Below are 16,755 nucleotides of genomic sequence, written 5' to 3'. Positions count from 1 at the left end.
TATATATTAAATACTAACATAAATTATTTTGGTTTTCAGTTCGCAAAAATTAGAAAATTGTTAAAATTCAGTAGCAACACAGAAGAGGCAAAATATGAACAAGTAAGTTGCAGGATTAAAGAGACATTCATATCAAATATATTTTGCTGCATAAAATATTAGTGGCTGTATATTAAACGTGTTTCTGATAGTTCTAATATTTGTACTAGGTTAAATTTCATTTCATTTCCTAAAATAGACAAAATCCAGTTTGGGCTTCTTACAAATATTAAGACGACCAGAAACAAATTGAATATACAGACACTGATATTCTAAACAAGAAAATATATTTAATATGTAAGTTTAATCGTAGAAATATTTTATTAGTCGGAAACATCTTACAATGCAGCAAACTCAGGAATGTCCCTTTAAGATTATTTGTGAGAATATGTTCTCTTAGACCACAATGTTAAAAATAAAAACCGTAAATTGTTTGTGTAACGCTAATTTCAGTGTGATATATATATATACATAGACAGGTTCGACTGTATATATATATATATATATATATATATATATATATATATATATATATATATATATATATATATATAAAAAACATGTCTACCAAACGTGGCACATCCAAACTAAATTGTTGTGTAATGCTAATTTCAGTGACATGAAAAACCATGTCGACTACCAAACGTGGCACATCCAAACTATAAATTGTTGTGTAACGTTAATTTCAGTGAAATAAAAAATATGTCGACTACCAAACGTGGAACATCCAAAATATAAATTGTTGCGTAACGCTAATTTCAGTGAGATAAAAAAAAAACGTCGACAACCAAACGTGGCACATCCACACTATAAATTGTTGTGTAACGTTAATTTCAGTGAGATAAAAAACATGTCGACTACCAAACGTGGAACATCCAAAATATAAATTGTTGCGTAACGCTAATTTCAGTGAGATAAAAAAACATGTCGACTACCAAACGTGGCACATCCACACTATAAATTATTGTGTAACGCTAATTTCAGTGAGATAAAAAACATGTCGACTACCAAACGTGGCACATCCAAAATATAAATTGTTGTGTAACGCTAATTTCAGTGAGATAAAAAAAAACATGTCGACAACCAAACGTGGAACATCCAAAATATAAATTGTTGTGTAACGTTAATTTCAGTGAGATAAAAACCATGTCGACTACCAAACGTGGCACATCCAAACTATAAATTGTTGTGTAACGTTAATTTCAGTGAAATAAAAAATATGTCGACTACCAAACGTGGAACATCCAAAATATAAATTGTTGCGTAACGCTAATTTCAGTGAGATAAAAAAAAACGTCGACAACCAAACGTGGCACATCCACACTATAAATTGTTGTGTAACGTTAATTTCAGTGAGATAAAAAACATGTCGACTACCAAACGTGGAACATCCAAAATATAAATTGTTGCGTAACGCTAATTTCAGTGAGATAAAAAAAACGTCGACAACCAAACGTGGCACATCCAAAATATAAATTGTTGCGTAACGCTAATTTCAGTGAGATAAAAAACATGTCGACTACCAAACGTGGCACATCCACACTATAAATTATTGTGTAACGCTAATTTCAGTGAGATAAAAAACATGTCGACTACCAAACGTGGCACATCCAAAATATAAATTGTTGTGTAACGTTAATTTCAGTGAGATAAAAAACATGTCGACTACCAAACGTGGCACATCCAAAATATAAATTGTTGTGTAACGCTAATTTCAGTGAGATAAAAAAAACATATCGACTACCAAACGTGGCACATCCACACTATAAATTGTTGTGTAACGTTAATTTCAGTGAGATAAAAAACATGTCGACTACCAAACGTGGCACATCCACACTATAAATTGTTGTGTAACGCTAATTTCAGTGAGATGAAAAACACCGAGGAGAAGGAAAACGAAGACGTTCAGTCACGTGATGATAACGTCAATGAATATGATCAAGAAGATTCGAAAAAATTACATCTTCGCCCCCTTGCTAGCACGAGCCAGCAGTGTTCACAACGACAACCCAGCAAAGGTATATCTTTAGACTTAAATCCACATAGCTAAGTCAAACCAGACCAAGAGCTTGTGAAATGTCTAGAGTCTAGAATCAAGTTTGTAATAAAGTGTGAGACCTAACGAAATGGCGAGATTAATTTTAGTAATGCCGCAGTATACTAATGATTGCTTTCATTTCAACACAAGAAAAAGAAGTTTGTTTTGTTTAACGACACCACTAGAGCACATTGATTTATTAATCATTGGCTATTGCATGTCAAACATTTGGTAATACTGACATATAGTTTTAGACAGGAAACCCACTACATTGTTTCATTATTAGCAAGGAATCTTTTATATGCACCATCTCACAGACATGATAGTACATACCACGGCCTTTGCTATACCAGTCGTGGTGCACTGGCTGGAACCAGAAATAGCTCAATGGGCCCAACGACGGTCAACATAAGAACGACACATTAATTATAATTTACTTAATAATATCACTTTCCAATGACTATACGTTTGTTTTGCTTAAATTTTATTACCAGAAGCATTTTTTTTTTTTTTTTTTTTTTTTTTTTTTTTTTAACTATAAGGATTCTCTGCTATTTATTTTTCGTTCATCTGGGTATGAACAAACATTCATCCGCAAATTTATGTGCCAATAGCTTCGTCGATTCATACAGTTTGCGGATGCTGAAGGACACTATTAACCATAATGTATTCGCTAATGTTACACTAATTTATAGGGTATCCACGAGTCGAGTCTGGTAAGCCTCGAGTCCGGTTTACAGGACTCGAGTACCCGTGCAGGGGAGAGCACTCTGATATAATTTGTTTTACCTCCCTTTCCTGACGTTTTTGTAAACTTAGACGTTGCAACAATGGACACAAAACAAAAATCTAACGTCTGGATTAATTTTGAATTAGATACCGAAAAAAAGAAAACAAAATGCCGTCTCTGCGGCATTCTTTTGAGTTACAATAGTGTTACGACCAGTACAATGCGTAAGCACCTTCTTTTAAAACACCCCAGTGCCACGTGCGAAGTCTCACATCCCATTAATACTACTAGGCAAACAACTATCGGTAACCTTTGTGAATTTGCCGTGAAAAGTCGTAAACCGGCAGACAGGCAATGGTACGAAACTGTAACAAAAAAGGCGATGATGATGTGTGTACGTGATTTGCGACCACTGAATATTGCTAAAGGTAAAGGATTCGTGGATTTTTGTGAAGCACTCAACCCTAATTATCAAGTCCCGTGTCCAACTACATTACGCAACTATTTATTTAAAGAGTTTGAAGACTGCAAAGCACAACTCAAATCCAAACTGCAGTCAGTTCCATTTGTTGCTCTAACCACTGACATGTGGACAAGTGTTGCCACTCAAGGGTACATCACAGTGACAGCACATTATCTCACAGACTGGTCACTGGAATCATGTATACTTGCAACGCGTCATGTTGCTGAACGCCACACTGCCGAGAACATTGCCAATGTTCTAAAATCCATCCAGAAGGAATTCGGCATTGAAAAAATAGCTGGTCTTACTACAGACAACGCTAGCAATATGTCACTTGCAGCAACGTTAGCTGGATATCCACACATTCGCTGCTTTGCACACTCACTCCAGCTTGGAGTTCAAGATGGGCTAAAAATAAAAGCAACTGAAAATATGCTAATGCATGCTCGCAAACTTGTGGCATTTTTTTTCTAAATCTACTCTTGCTACACAGGAACTGGAAAACTACCAGAAGAAACTCAGAAAAGCCACTAAGCATGTCATTACGGACGTAGTGACACGTTGGAACTCCGTCTATTTCATGCTACAACGTTTGACGGATCTGCACACTGACATTGTCGCTGTCCTGCATAATGAAATGTATAAAAAACACAAGGACTTAAACCATAGGGACAACTACTGGACCATGCTGTAATTGTTGATTGTTGCTCTCAAGCCACTTGTCTCTGCGACTGAGGTATTATGCGGTGAAGACTTCCCCACCTCATCTGGTGTGTACCCTCTCATTGTTGACCTCATCAATAAACATCTAGTGGTATCGGAGTTGGATAAAAACGTTGTGGCCGAAATGAAGACTACCATTGCCAGTGGTCTCAAGTCTCGTCTTCTGAAAGATGCTTTCTGGATGACACCCTCTATGATTGCCACTGCAGTGGATCCATGCTACAAGAACCTACGGTTCCTCTCTGACAAGCAGAGAGAAGAACTACAAGACCATGTGGTAGAACTGTTGCAGCAGCAAGAACACACTGACAACAGACCAGACACAAACAGTCCAATTCATGCTACCACAGAGGATCCACAATTGTCCAGTGATTCTGTCCATATCAAGGAAGAACCCCAGTCATCAGGCCCACCACTGAAAAAATTTAAATTCTGTGAAAATGAAAGTGCCGTGTCTTTTCTAATGGGAGACATCATTGAGATATCAGACGAAACTGAACTGGACAGAGATGCACGACAGGAATATTTAGACTTCCTCAGCGCACCAAACAAGGTACAAGCACCCACTCACCTCAAGTCTAGAACGCTAGCTTGGTGGAAAGAAAATGTGTCTGCGTATCTAAGGATGGCAGTCTTGGCACAGCAATTCCTATGTATCCCCGGTACAAGTGTGTCATCCGAGCGTGCCTTTTCTGCTGCAGGTCTCACCGTAACTAGAGAGCGAGCAGCACTCGATTCCAAAACAGCAGATGCAAATATATTCCTAAATAAGAACATACGAGGTCCACTTCAAAAAGCAACAGTTGCGATTTCAAAAACGTCTCCTTTTGCAGCAGGTGTGAAGTTGGAGTTAATTCATGACCGAGAGGAACAAAAGACCGGTGAAACAGCACAAGTTCAGCAAGATAAAAGTGCACCAGCTTTACCAGAGTTAATACCTAGTTTGTTCTCTGAAAGCGACGACGAATAGCTAAATAGCTATATTTGCCACCCAAAGACGCAGAGTGATGTCAGTTAAATATCACACTATTCAGTTTATGTTTATCATTGAGTTTTACAGTTAACAAATTTGAAATTTTCCTGTGTTTTATTTGCCAAATAAATGCTTCCTTGCAATAAATATTGTTTTTGTGAAACTAAAAATGTCTACGGGTATTATCATGTTTTAATTAGCAAACATTTTAGTATTAAAGGGCTGCACTGAGTTTGTAGCCATTGCAACAGGTTTGCAAGTTTAATAATAATACAATACACTTTTCTGGTAACCCTAATGTTTTGTACGAGCTTGAAGTCGATTTTTGCCAAAGATAATTTCGTGCCTATTTGTTCTTTCAACCGCCACACGAAATTTGAAATGAATACTTCCTATTAACTCCATTTTGTATTTATTGATACAATCCATAATATTTAAAAGATGTTACTTACAATAAGAAATTGTATCACAAATAGGATTTGGTTGATAAAATGTACCTCTGTTTATTGTTCAATGCATCTTCATTTCGAACAATCACAACCAATGTCCATGTACTTGAATAAAACAAACCAGTTATTTGGACAGGTGTCAATATTGGTGGACAAGTATATTTCTAGATGTACTTGTCCTGTGGACTAGTGAAACATTGTGCTTATTTCTATCACTGGCAAGGAATATTTTATATGCACCATCCCAGAGACAGGGTAGCACGTACCACATCCTTTGATATATAAGCCGTGGTGCACTGGCTGGAACACGGAATAGCCCAATGTGCCCACAGACAGGGATCGATCCCACACCAGACAAGCAGTTTACCACTGGACTAGTTTCCAGACCATATGTAACAAAGTAATGACACCTATATAGGTGCTGACAAAATAACTAATCACTAAAAACGTTTTGTTAAATTATAATCATCATAACTGAATTTAACTTGCAATACTGAGGCCTGTAATTCCCCTCATTTTTTGACTGTGTACACGTTTCGCCCTCCCAGGGCTCATCAGTGCAGCTTGAATTTCATATCAATTAGTATTGATAAGAAAACTGCAGACGTGTTTTTTGGTGAGTTCTTTGGTGAGTTTGTCATAATTTATAATAAGTACATGTATAGTTCACATAGTTAATTCAGTGTTCATAAATCCATCACCAGTGATACTAAATACCTGTAAATGTGTACAGTAGTTTGTATTTGAAAAGTTATTTTTTTAGTTTTATTAAAACTTTTAGTTTTATTTAAAACATTTCACTTTCTTCACTGCCACTTCCTTCCTATAGCCAATACAATACCACTTTCCAGTGGGTGCTTTCTTTAATTTCATACAAGAAAAATGAAACCATTCAAATGGCTCGTGGGGACAGTCTCCTGAATCGCATGCGATCATTGAATCATCGCAAATACAATATAGTGCTGGATCTTCGTCTGATTTGTCAAGTGTAGCACCAGAATTGATGGATCAGTCGGCAGTTCTGGTACACAGTTTTTGAGCAAAGTACTCTGACGATTTTTCATTTTCCACATTAAAACGTGTGTCAAGTGACTGGACAGCAGTTGATACTTTTTTCTTGCTCACCAGCTGGGTCTTTTTAAAAGTTCTTGATGTAGTGAAGTTAATGTTTTTAAGTGGTGCATAGTCAACAGAAGTTCGTGATGCAGGCAACATTCAGTAGGCTGGTTCCTGTTTCACAGTGCTGCTTTCCCTTAACTTTACACTGGCTTCAATATAAAATAACGTGGATGCCACATAAGAAAATGATTCGCCATGTCCTTCTTTACAATTACAATGGGCACAAAGAACTTTACCAGCTTTACCGAAAATAATCCACGAATAAAGCGATGTGTTGTTAAGCTGTTGTGAATGCATCACCCTTGCACGTATCACATGGACTGAATCATGGATGTAAACACCAATATTCCTCACCCAACCACACACAAAACTGTCATATGCATCCAAACTTTTATAATTCTGGAAGTCCTTCAGCGTATAAAAAGGGCTTGGCTAAAAATCAGGTAATATATCAGATCTGCATACGTAAATGATGGATAGAAATGGGGGTCCTGAAGCCATTTTCCACCGGTGATTTTGTGGCGTACGAATCCTGCTTCCCAATATATCCAGTTTTTTCCATATCTGCTTTTTGCCGTCTTATCCAGTGTAGCAAAATAATCCTGCATGTTATCAAAATAATGCAGTCTACTAACAGTAACATTTTTTTTTTAAAAGGACTTAAGTTATAAATCTTAAACTGCGAATCTCATATTTGTATACAACAATGAAACGCTATTGTTTGCCTTCCACATTGGCCGGCCGCACAGAGGTATGGGTAATATTGCTATTTTTAGCACATATCGCGGAACCTCTATAGAGACATTCCTGAGTTTGCTGCATTATAAGATGTTTCCGACTTATAAAATATTTCTACGATTACAGTGCTCTACAAAGCAAGTTTAAATTTACTCTTCCCTGGCCAGTAAAGTATAATATTTTAGTCGCCAGCCACTTATATTTATTGGCCAGCTAATATATACTTGTAATTAAATCGATTCATCTGCCATTTTATGGCACATTACTAATGCCGTAATTGTTATTAGGACCGTGTTCGAATGAACTCGTGAAAGGGTAATTCCTAGTTCAGTGTTCGAGATTAAACATTTTGGGCAGTATCCCTGTTGGATACTAACATTTCAAAATCTGGTAAACCACCTGAGAATTTAATATCCCACTTAAATGAAATTCATAAATAACATCCTAACAAACTTGGACGACAATGTCCTCGTTCCCAGTCTATTGCTACGTCGCAATAAAAATCACGGAATTTGTAATATTAGCAATCAAACGGAATTAGCAAAAAGATTTGCTGCATTTATTTTTGAGTAATTTGGACATAAATTAATATTTAGCAGTAATCTATAACTGTTTCTGACATTACTGATGATAAACCTACCTGTATCAATTTTCTGCAGATGTGGAATCGATACCTCAAATAAAATTTGAAGTGAGAAAACATCCAACAAAAACAATAGCGACTTAGCGGTTCCTAGTCTATTGCTACGCCACTATTGCTCCAGTGTAGCATTAGACTGGGTACAAGTTGGGGAGCGGGGGTGTGGGGTGTGTGTGTGTGTGTGTGTGTGTGTGTGTATTGTTATGGCATAGCATTAGACTGGGTACAGCTCGAAAATACTTTTACTTAACTTACCAGAAAATGACGACTTTCATTTTTTTTTAGTGAAAACTAAAAACGCAGGATTAAAAACCCCAAAACAACAACATTATATGGCATCCCGGTGGGATACTGGGTTCTTGAAGTCTGGTATCCAAAATTAAATTCTGGGATATCGGGATACCGTCAATCTCGAACACTGTAGTTGTTGTTACTGTTGTGTCCGGTTCCACTAAAACAGTGAACGACTATTAACTATCATTATCAAATTCCGGACCCAATAACTGTATTAAACGAAATTAAGTGAATTACTATTTTAATGGCACTGCTAAGATATGCATTTAAATTGCAGTACTCATTAAAAGTTAAATAAAAGCATTGTGATAATATATACCAGGCTTCAACTTGTTACTAGTAGTTATGAATCGGCTACCTTACTTTTGCTTTAAATAATATTTATTTTCGTCACATACTGCCTTGTAAATTCATAAATACTGTTTTGTAAATAGTTGTGTTTTTAAAGCCGTCTAAAGTCGAGTCATGAAAATAGAAAGATGTTTTCATCCTCCACTGGTGAACATGACTTCCGATGTGATTAAAACGACATTCACGACTGCAGATGTCATTATTGTGGGGTGAGGTGGTGGGGGGGGGGGGGGGGGGAGTTAAGGGAGATAATATCATAACGAAGTATTACCTCCTTTAACGTCACTGTGTTTACTCTTGAATACTGGAAAATCGTTATTTTTCAAACAAACTACCAATAGAAAACCACGTCTTATGGAAGATAAATTGCTACTGGTACACTGTGTTTACCGATGTCCAGTTTTGTTTACAGATTAAAGTAAAATTATTGGACAGTCGCCAACTGGCGAATGTGATTTTATTTTTTAGACGCCAGGCAATGTTTTTAGTCGCCATGGCGAGTATTTTACTCGCTTTGTAGAGCACTGGATTAAACATGAATATTGAATGTATTTTCTTGTTTAGAATATCAGTGTCTGTATATTCAGTATGTTTCTGGTCGTCTTAATATTTGTAAGAAGCCCAAACTGGATTTCGTCTTCAAATAATACGAAAAAATATATTTTAGGAAATAAAATGAAATTTAACCCAGTACAAATACTAGAACGATCAGAAACATTTTTAATATACAGCCACTAATATGTTATGCAGAAAAATATATTTGATATTTAATTACAATCGTTAAAAAGTCTCTGTTAGTCGATAACATCTTAAACATTGCAGCAAACTCAGGGCTATCGCTATAATTGACAAATAAATTATCAGAAACATGTGACAAATGACCCATCCTTGCAAATGTGCATACCATTAAATTATCACATGGGTTTATGACAAGGATATCATGGATAAGTTATAGGATATATATATATATATATATATATATATATATATATATGTGTGTGTGTGTGTGTGTGTGTGTGTGTGTGTGTGTGTAATAGTCTGATGCAGTTTGTTGGTGACATTAGTTTTATTGATTTTCAAATTAGATGCAGAAAATAGTGCATCTAAAAGTGCTACCCCTAGCAGAGGCAGAAGCAGAGGCAGAGGCAGAAGCAGAAGCAGAGGCAGAGGCAGAGGCAGAAGCAGAAGCAGAGGCGGAATGAAACAGCAACACGAAGACATCATACAGACCAACTGGACATATCTCTTAAAGGAGATTGACGCTAAAGATCTAAAAGACCATATGTTTGAAAAAAACATACTCGATCAAGATGACCTGGATGAAATTCGAAGTGAAAAAACAAGGAAGAAAAGAACTGAAACATTTATGAATAAACTATTGAGGGCAGGTCCGGATGCATATGATGTGTTTATTGCAGCGCTTGAGAAGGCAGGCTACAACCAAGCTGTGGAAAAACTAAAAAAAGGTGTGTTTATGTTCCTATACATTGAAAGTAATCGTTTGAACATTTCAAGTAAAGTACACTTATTTAATTCAACGTTTTCTTTAACAGGGTGAATAAAAGAATGAATGTTTACGGACACCCCAGCATGAAAAGTACATAAGCTTTTGGGTGTCAAACTAAGGTACATGCAACAGCGAATTCATAATCAACATCAATATTAAAAATTCCAAGACTTAAATCACAGTGTAAAGAACTCTGTAATTTTTTTTTTTTTTTTACAAATATGACAAATAAATAAATTTAAATTTATAATAAAATTCAGTATCACGAATAAATAGCAACAAAAGTTCAGGATGAATTTCACATTATTGTTGCCAAATATGTTTTCTGGTTTCCTTCTGATGATTGCACTCCACCAAAATGTAATGTACCGTGCAAATATAAGGGCAGTGCTCACACTGAGGAGAAGGATCCTTCAAAATAAATATATGGGTTAAGTAAGTATGGCCGATGCGAGCACGACACAAGGCTATTTCATCCTTCCTGCACCGCCTATAGGAGTACTGCCACTCTGCCAAGACTGGCTTGACAGAATATTACGTGTTTCCAACCGCATCATTCCATTTACCTTGCCACGTTGTAAAGATAAATGGATTAATACACTAATAAAATGAGTATAAAGGACACCAACCCTGGCATGAGGCAAATCGAAATCAGACTTGACAGCTGAATCTATCTTTTCATTACCCCTGATGACAACATGGCTGGGCACCCACCGTCTTTATTTAAAATGGATAAAAAGACACAGTTTCGTATCACCATTCCAATTAAGGGATGGTCCACCTTCATACTATGCAAAGCTTGAAGACACGAAAGTCAATATGTGAAAATAATACACTTGGATGCAATAGAATCCTTCAAAGCGTTATGACTTCCCAAACTTGATGCCGAGTCAGGCAATCCCATGGAAAGTATTGTATCTGATGACAAAACTGTAGCACACGCAACATAATTCCCACCTCTTGCTCCATCTGTATAAATAGGAATGTAATCACGGTACTTGTCTTGAATTTGCATGAAATATCGTTTGTAAACAATAGCATCTGTACGATATTTTTTAAGATACACATGATCAAACACAATTTTGGGTGGTTTGATACACCAAGGTGACAAAACAAAATATGAAGGAGTTTCTAAAGTGTCTGTTACATCGATACTGAAAAAAGCAGCTCAGTGCGAAGACCAACTATAAGGACAGCATTCAGTCTTGCACCAAACAACTTCATATATTTGTTATCAAACACAGCAATATGCGTATGATATTTCGGTAATGATTTAATCTTAATGTCATACTGCAGAGAAAGCTTTGCACGTCTAGCACTCAAACTAGGTTCGTGTGCATGAACATACAGACTCTCTACAGGAGATGTTCCAAAAACACCAATACAAAGCCTAAGTCCCTGGTTATGTATAGGATCTATCATCTGCAAGTAAGACTTGCGTGCCGACCCATACACAATTATTCCATAATAAAATTTTGACCTCACAAAATATCTATCTATACAGACGGAGCATCACCGTTCGGTCTGCTCCCCATTCTGAATTACCATCTAAAAGGTTTATAAATACGAAATACAAGTAGACTCGTCTTTTAATTGAACCGAAGATGACATTAACGGGCAGTTCCGGTTTTGCTGAACCGATCAGTTTTAATATTATTTTTAATAAAGATTTCAAGATATACGAAAAACAATAAAGAAGTTTGTAAAGTGATCCCCTAATGTCGGATACATTTTTTTAATTTCCATCTTCATCGAATGAATCGATCGCAGGGCTCGAACTTAACGGAATAGAAATTGCCGTAGGTAGAGAGCGTCACCGATGGCACTTTTGTGCCGTCGGTAAAGCTCCTCAGCAATGGCGAAATGTATACACCTGGTGTACATTATCTGCCAATATTTAACATTTGCACATTTAAAAGATGTCTACAAATAACAAGATAGTCTTTCAGTCAGGTTTATTTTCTGCAAATGTCACTTTAAAAAAAATTGCCATAGGCAGGCTCAAAATTGCCGTCGGTGGACAGTTTCACCCTTCGCAGTTCTTTTTAAAATTGTCGTGGGAGACAAATTCTTAAGTTCGAGCCCTGGATCGCTGTGATAAAATATCGCCAATTGATAAAAAGTAGTTTCGTTTTTAAAGGAGGTGTATATATTATTTGGCACTCAAGATAAATGATTTTAATGATAAACACTACCACTTCCGTTGTTTTTATAAGCGTTCACATCCCCCGAAAAAGAAAAGTTGACAATATTTTATAAAGAACTGCTGAATAAACAGAATGACAGAAATGACAGAAAGTAAAAATCAATTATACAACCAATTATATCTGCAACTGAGGTCAAAATATTAGACGATAGTTAGTGGAAACAAAAGACAGAATGACCGTTCTGATCACGTGGCAAATTTGGCGCCAAATAAGTGAGTTTTTTCAATCGGAGATTGCCGAATCCGTAAAAAAAGGAGGGCGGAGAACGTGAAAGGAGGGCGGCAAAATGGAATAGCGGAGCGGGCCTGCCCCGCTTAAATGGAGCAGCGAGAACACTGCGTTACAGTTAGTACGTACGGTACCCTTTTTCAGTGTCTTGTAGACTTTTAACATGCTATATCCCCACTTTTCCCACTATAAAAAGCGCGGACCCCAACTTCAAAATATACTTCGTATGGATCCGTTTTGTTAATATCAGCTTTTGAACAACAGTTGATTTATCGCATTAAAATGCACAAAACAGAGATAAAGGGAGATTTTAACAACAATAATACAATTTCTATATACACCAGCATAATTTTTAATAATATGTTTTATAAGTTTATATTTTGACGGTAAGTCACAATCTGATTAATTGTGATTTTCTTAATCTTTGTCCGATCGGACTTCCATTCCTCTGAATCCTAGTCTGTGGGACTTGTATTCCTAGGTATTCAAGTCCGTGGGACATTTATTCCTGGTACTCATAGTCCACAGGACTTTCAATCCTAGTATTCCTAGTCCTCTGGAATTTATTTCCGATATTTTGCTTATTAAATATATATCATTCCTGAAAATCTCTGAAATAAAACTTTGAACACTGTACTTAGTTCTAATAATTAGTACTAATAACTAGTACTATCATGACCAGTTACTACAGTATAAAAATAACAGGAATAATAAGCATGAAAAAAATTAGTTTTATTGATGAACAATTAAAAATAGCATCAAAACACTTGAAGTGAATTATCACTGACTGCCATACGGCAGTTTTGACCATAAAAAGCATAAGAGACGAGTTGAGTAAAGGCCTAAAATCTTCACTCTGTATTTTCATCATTTTACTCACACTATTAGTTGTAATCCATGTAATAATGCAGACTGTTTTGTTTGGAATCCTATTTAGCGTCTTGGTAGTAATGCCAATATAAATATACGTTGTGTTCCAGATTCGGATATTTTCGTTTCAATCGGGCAATCAGCTTGAAACCCATTTTCCCCAAAAAGGAGCCTGAATGCCTATTCTGACCAAAACTGTCAGGTGTAAAAGTGTCATGAGAAGTTAGTCTGTTTAAAAGTATCTTTGTAAATTGTTTGTATTGACAGTATGATAATTGTTCAGGGTTAGTTTTGTTTCAGTCGGTGTAGTGGCCCATTGAGCTGCTAAAACCCACTCTTGGTCATTTATATTTCTATTAATTGATAAACATTAATGAAAACCGATGGTATGGTTTGTTGGGACTAAGATATCATAGAGCCAGGAGTCTTATATATCATATGTTAGACCAAATTAATTTTTGAAAATGAGCATAATTTATAAAGCAGGCACATGTTCAGTTAGCCATGCAGGAGGGAGGTCTAGACTTTGGCAAGTAGAAATTTGCTTTGAAGAGGGGTGTTTAGACCATGCCACCCCACCACACACCCTATGTACACGCGCCTGCAACATTATTGTTTTCGTCGACACATATGGTGCGACGACGGGGTGATAAGTACCATGTTAATGTTGACCCATTTGTTATAGGTTTTGTTTGATTAATATGGAAGGCTGGAGGTGACCGACTTCACGAGATGTGAACCAACTTTGATGCAGGACAGATTCGCAAGCCACGTGCGTCGGATGTGACTTTTGTTTAGTTAACAACTATTCGACTTTGAAACTGATTTAATTCAAATTTGTCAAAGTGATTTGTTTTTGTAAAAAGTAGAATCATGATTGATTAATGTGTGTAAACTGAAGAGATTTTAGAAATTAAATATGTATTTTATTTTACTACTTGTTGTCATTTTTGTTTAGAATAATGTTTAGAATGTTCAGGTAATGTCTAATTCAAGCCCTCGGTCAGTCCTGAAGGGACAGGATTTACTAAGGTGGTTCGATCCTGCGACGCTAGCACCCCAGGTGAGCGCTCAACCGACTGAATTAAATCCAGTCCCCAGTTTGACAGTCGTGTACCCTCAATATCAATAATTTGTTTTTAAATGTTAGTTCCCAGTGGCGGACCCAGAAAAACCATTTAAGGGGTAGGGCCCAATGACACGAGGCGGAGTGCCAATGGAACTTTTGGGGAGGTTTGGAGGGGATCGTAAAAAACCCAGAAGAAAATTACTATATAATAAAATTATAACTGTCGCAAAATTTAGGGAGGAGGTCCGGGTCCCTGGGCCCCCTACATCCGCCTCTGGTTCCTATTACAGCGTGTTGCTTGTAACATAAAAAAAAAATAAGTAGGCGTAAACCACTTGCACCGACCAGTAATCCATAACTGGTTCAACAAAGGCCATGGTTTGTGCTATCCTGCATGTGTTCCCACTTGCTTGATAAAGTAGCAGCAGCGATTGTTTATAATAGCTGCTACACAATTTATAAAATGATAACAAATGGTCCAGCGACTGAATGACTGAAAACAAATCCACACCAGAGTACCCAGTGTGCAACCATTCCCAGTCTGGAGCTCCACGAGGTTAGACGTGTTTGTTTCGCTTGTGCACACTGCACGTGCTTTCGTGTGCTCGACTTGGGGGTCCTTCATTTCGTTGTTTTTGTCAGCGAAATGAAGTTTTCTACTGGGATGTATGCGGCCATTGGAACTGATTGAACGCTGGAACGCTTCTCGTTTCGACAGCCTGCACCACCAGGTTGGATTCTTTTTTAGCGAGATTCCTTGCCTCCACGTCATTTCTCCGTCTGACTATCGACTTGTTTTTTTCGTGACTCGTATGACGGCCATTCTGCATCGGACTCGGGATGGGCGTGTTCGAAACCCTAGTGGTATATGGGCACGTTACACTAGTTATCATCAGTGTGCAACGATGGGTACTCAGTCTTACGTGTTTATTTGTTCTACTGCAACCCCCCCCCAAAAAAAAAACCCCACCCCAACAGCAAAAAACCCCAAAAAACAGTATTCATACACTTTTACAAACAAAAAGAAAAACACTGGCGTAAATTAATATTAATCGCGTACAAAATGATTTCAACTACCTACTTAGCGCTGGAACAGGAGGAATACATACTAAGTACTGTACGAACGGTGCATTTTCTGAACGGGACGGGGTGGGGGAGTATATGAATTTAGCGCTTTTGTGTACGTTTTCCATAGATATATCAATAGCATCATATTGTCCCTACAGTACTAACAAAAAATTAATTATAATAAATAAATAAATGATGATGATGAATAAATAAATAAATAAAAATAACAATTACAAATTATCAGCGGCTGAGGTAGATTAACTGAAAGAGAAACTTACTACGGACAGTACACAAACTAACAACAGGGCTTGGACTTAATAATTTTTCACTGATTGCAATTTTGAGGCTGCTTACGTACATTTTGTAAAAAAGTTAATTTTACCGTAAATAAATATGACTAAAAGGTTATTTTGCTGTATTTAGTCACATTTCAAATGCTCAAAATTACAAGGGCCAAAAAAACTAAAAATACATGTTTGTTTTTTATAGGCTACTAGTAAAGCTGAGACCACTCCCGGGTCCCCCTCTAAATTTATGTAACGTTTCTGTAACAACCGCCCCCACCCACCCCCACCCCATCGCGACGTGATTTTACCAACATTAAAATACATGTAATAATAATAATAATAATAATAATAATAATAATAATAATACACAATTACTACTACTACTACTACTACTACTACTACTACTATTATTGGCCTACTATAGTGCTGTTGGAAATAGAATAAAAATGATTTTCGTCAATTATTTCTTACATATTAAACAGACAAGTAAATATTTTGTAAATATCTATTTAATTATAATCTACCTAATTTAGCATTTACTTGTTAGGGCTCTCATTGATGTACAAGGTGGTGTTTACTCTTGAAATTAAAAGAAATATGTCAGTGAACAGGTGATTTGTGCACTTTATTGGAACAGACTATAACAAAGTTTGGTCAACATATGTCAATTTCATTGCTGTTACAATTTGCGAGGGACCGTTTCCTCTCCAAAACTAAATATTTGTAGACATTTATAAGTAACTTTTGAGCAAAACTGTCAAGAACCATTTTGATTTGTGATCTATTTTCCGGTATTAAAGGTGCTATCATAAAGTTGCATAATGACAGCTATTGCAAATCCTGTTTTTATTAAATTTTGCTTTAACATTTAAAAACTAAACCTTTAACCATATGCCCCAAAATTATTATATGAAATGATTTTATCTACTAGTAGAAAATACATTTTTATTCGAGAATCTTTA

The 16,755-nt window shown here is 36.5% G+C and overlaps 1 protein-coding gene across 1 annotated transcript in view; it reads left to right on the top strand.

Moving 5' to 3' along the window:
• The window catches only part of LOC121392027 (caspase-2-like), a 28,785-nt gene extending 14,482 nt beyond the window's left edge, over positions 1-14,303 (top strand). The window contains exons 2-5 of the mRNA XM_041523432.1: positions 40-102; positions 1,906-2,057; positions 9,643-10,023; positions 14,055-14,303. Coding sequence (XP_041379366.1) covers positions 95-102; positions 1,906-2,057; positions 9,643-10,023; positions 14,055-14,065 — 552 coding nt within the window. The 5' untranslated portion in view covers positions 40-94 and the 3' untranslated portion in view covers positions 14,066-14,303. The remainder of the gene's footprint in view (positions 1-39; positions 103-1,905; positions 2,058-9,642; positions 10,024-14,054) is intronic.
• The last annotated feature ends 2,452 nt before the right edge of the window (positions 14,304-16,755 follow it).

The sequence above is a fragment of the Gigantopelta aegis genome, unplaced genomic scaffold (genome assembly GCF_016097555.1).
Source record: "Gigantopelta aegis isolate Gae_Host unplaced genomic scaffold, Gae_host_genome ctg3280_pilon_pilon:::debris, whole genome shotgun sequence".
Taxonomy (NCBI): domain Eukaryota; kingdom Metazoa; phylum Mollusca; class Gastropoda; order Neomphalida; family Peltospiridae; genus Gigantopelta; species Gigantopelta aegis.
This window is presented reverse-complemented; position numbering and strand designations above follow the sequence as displayed.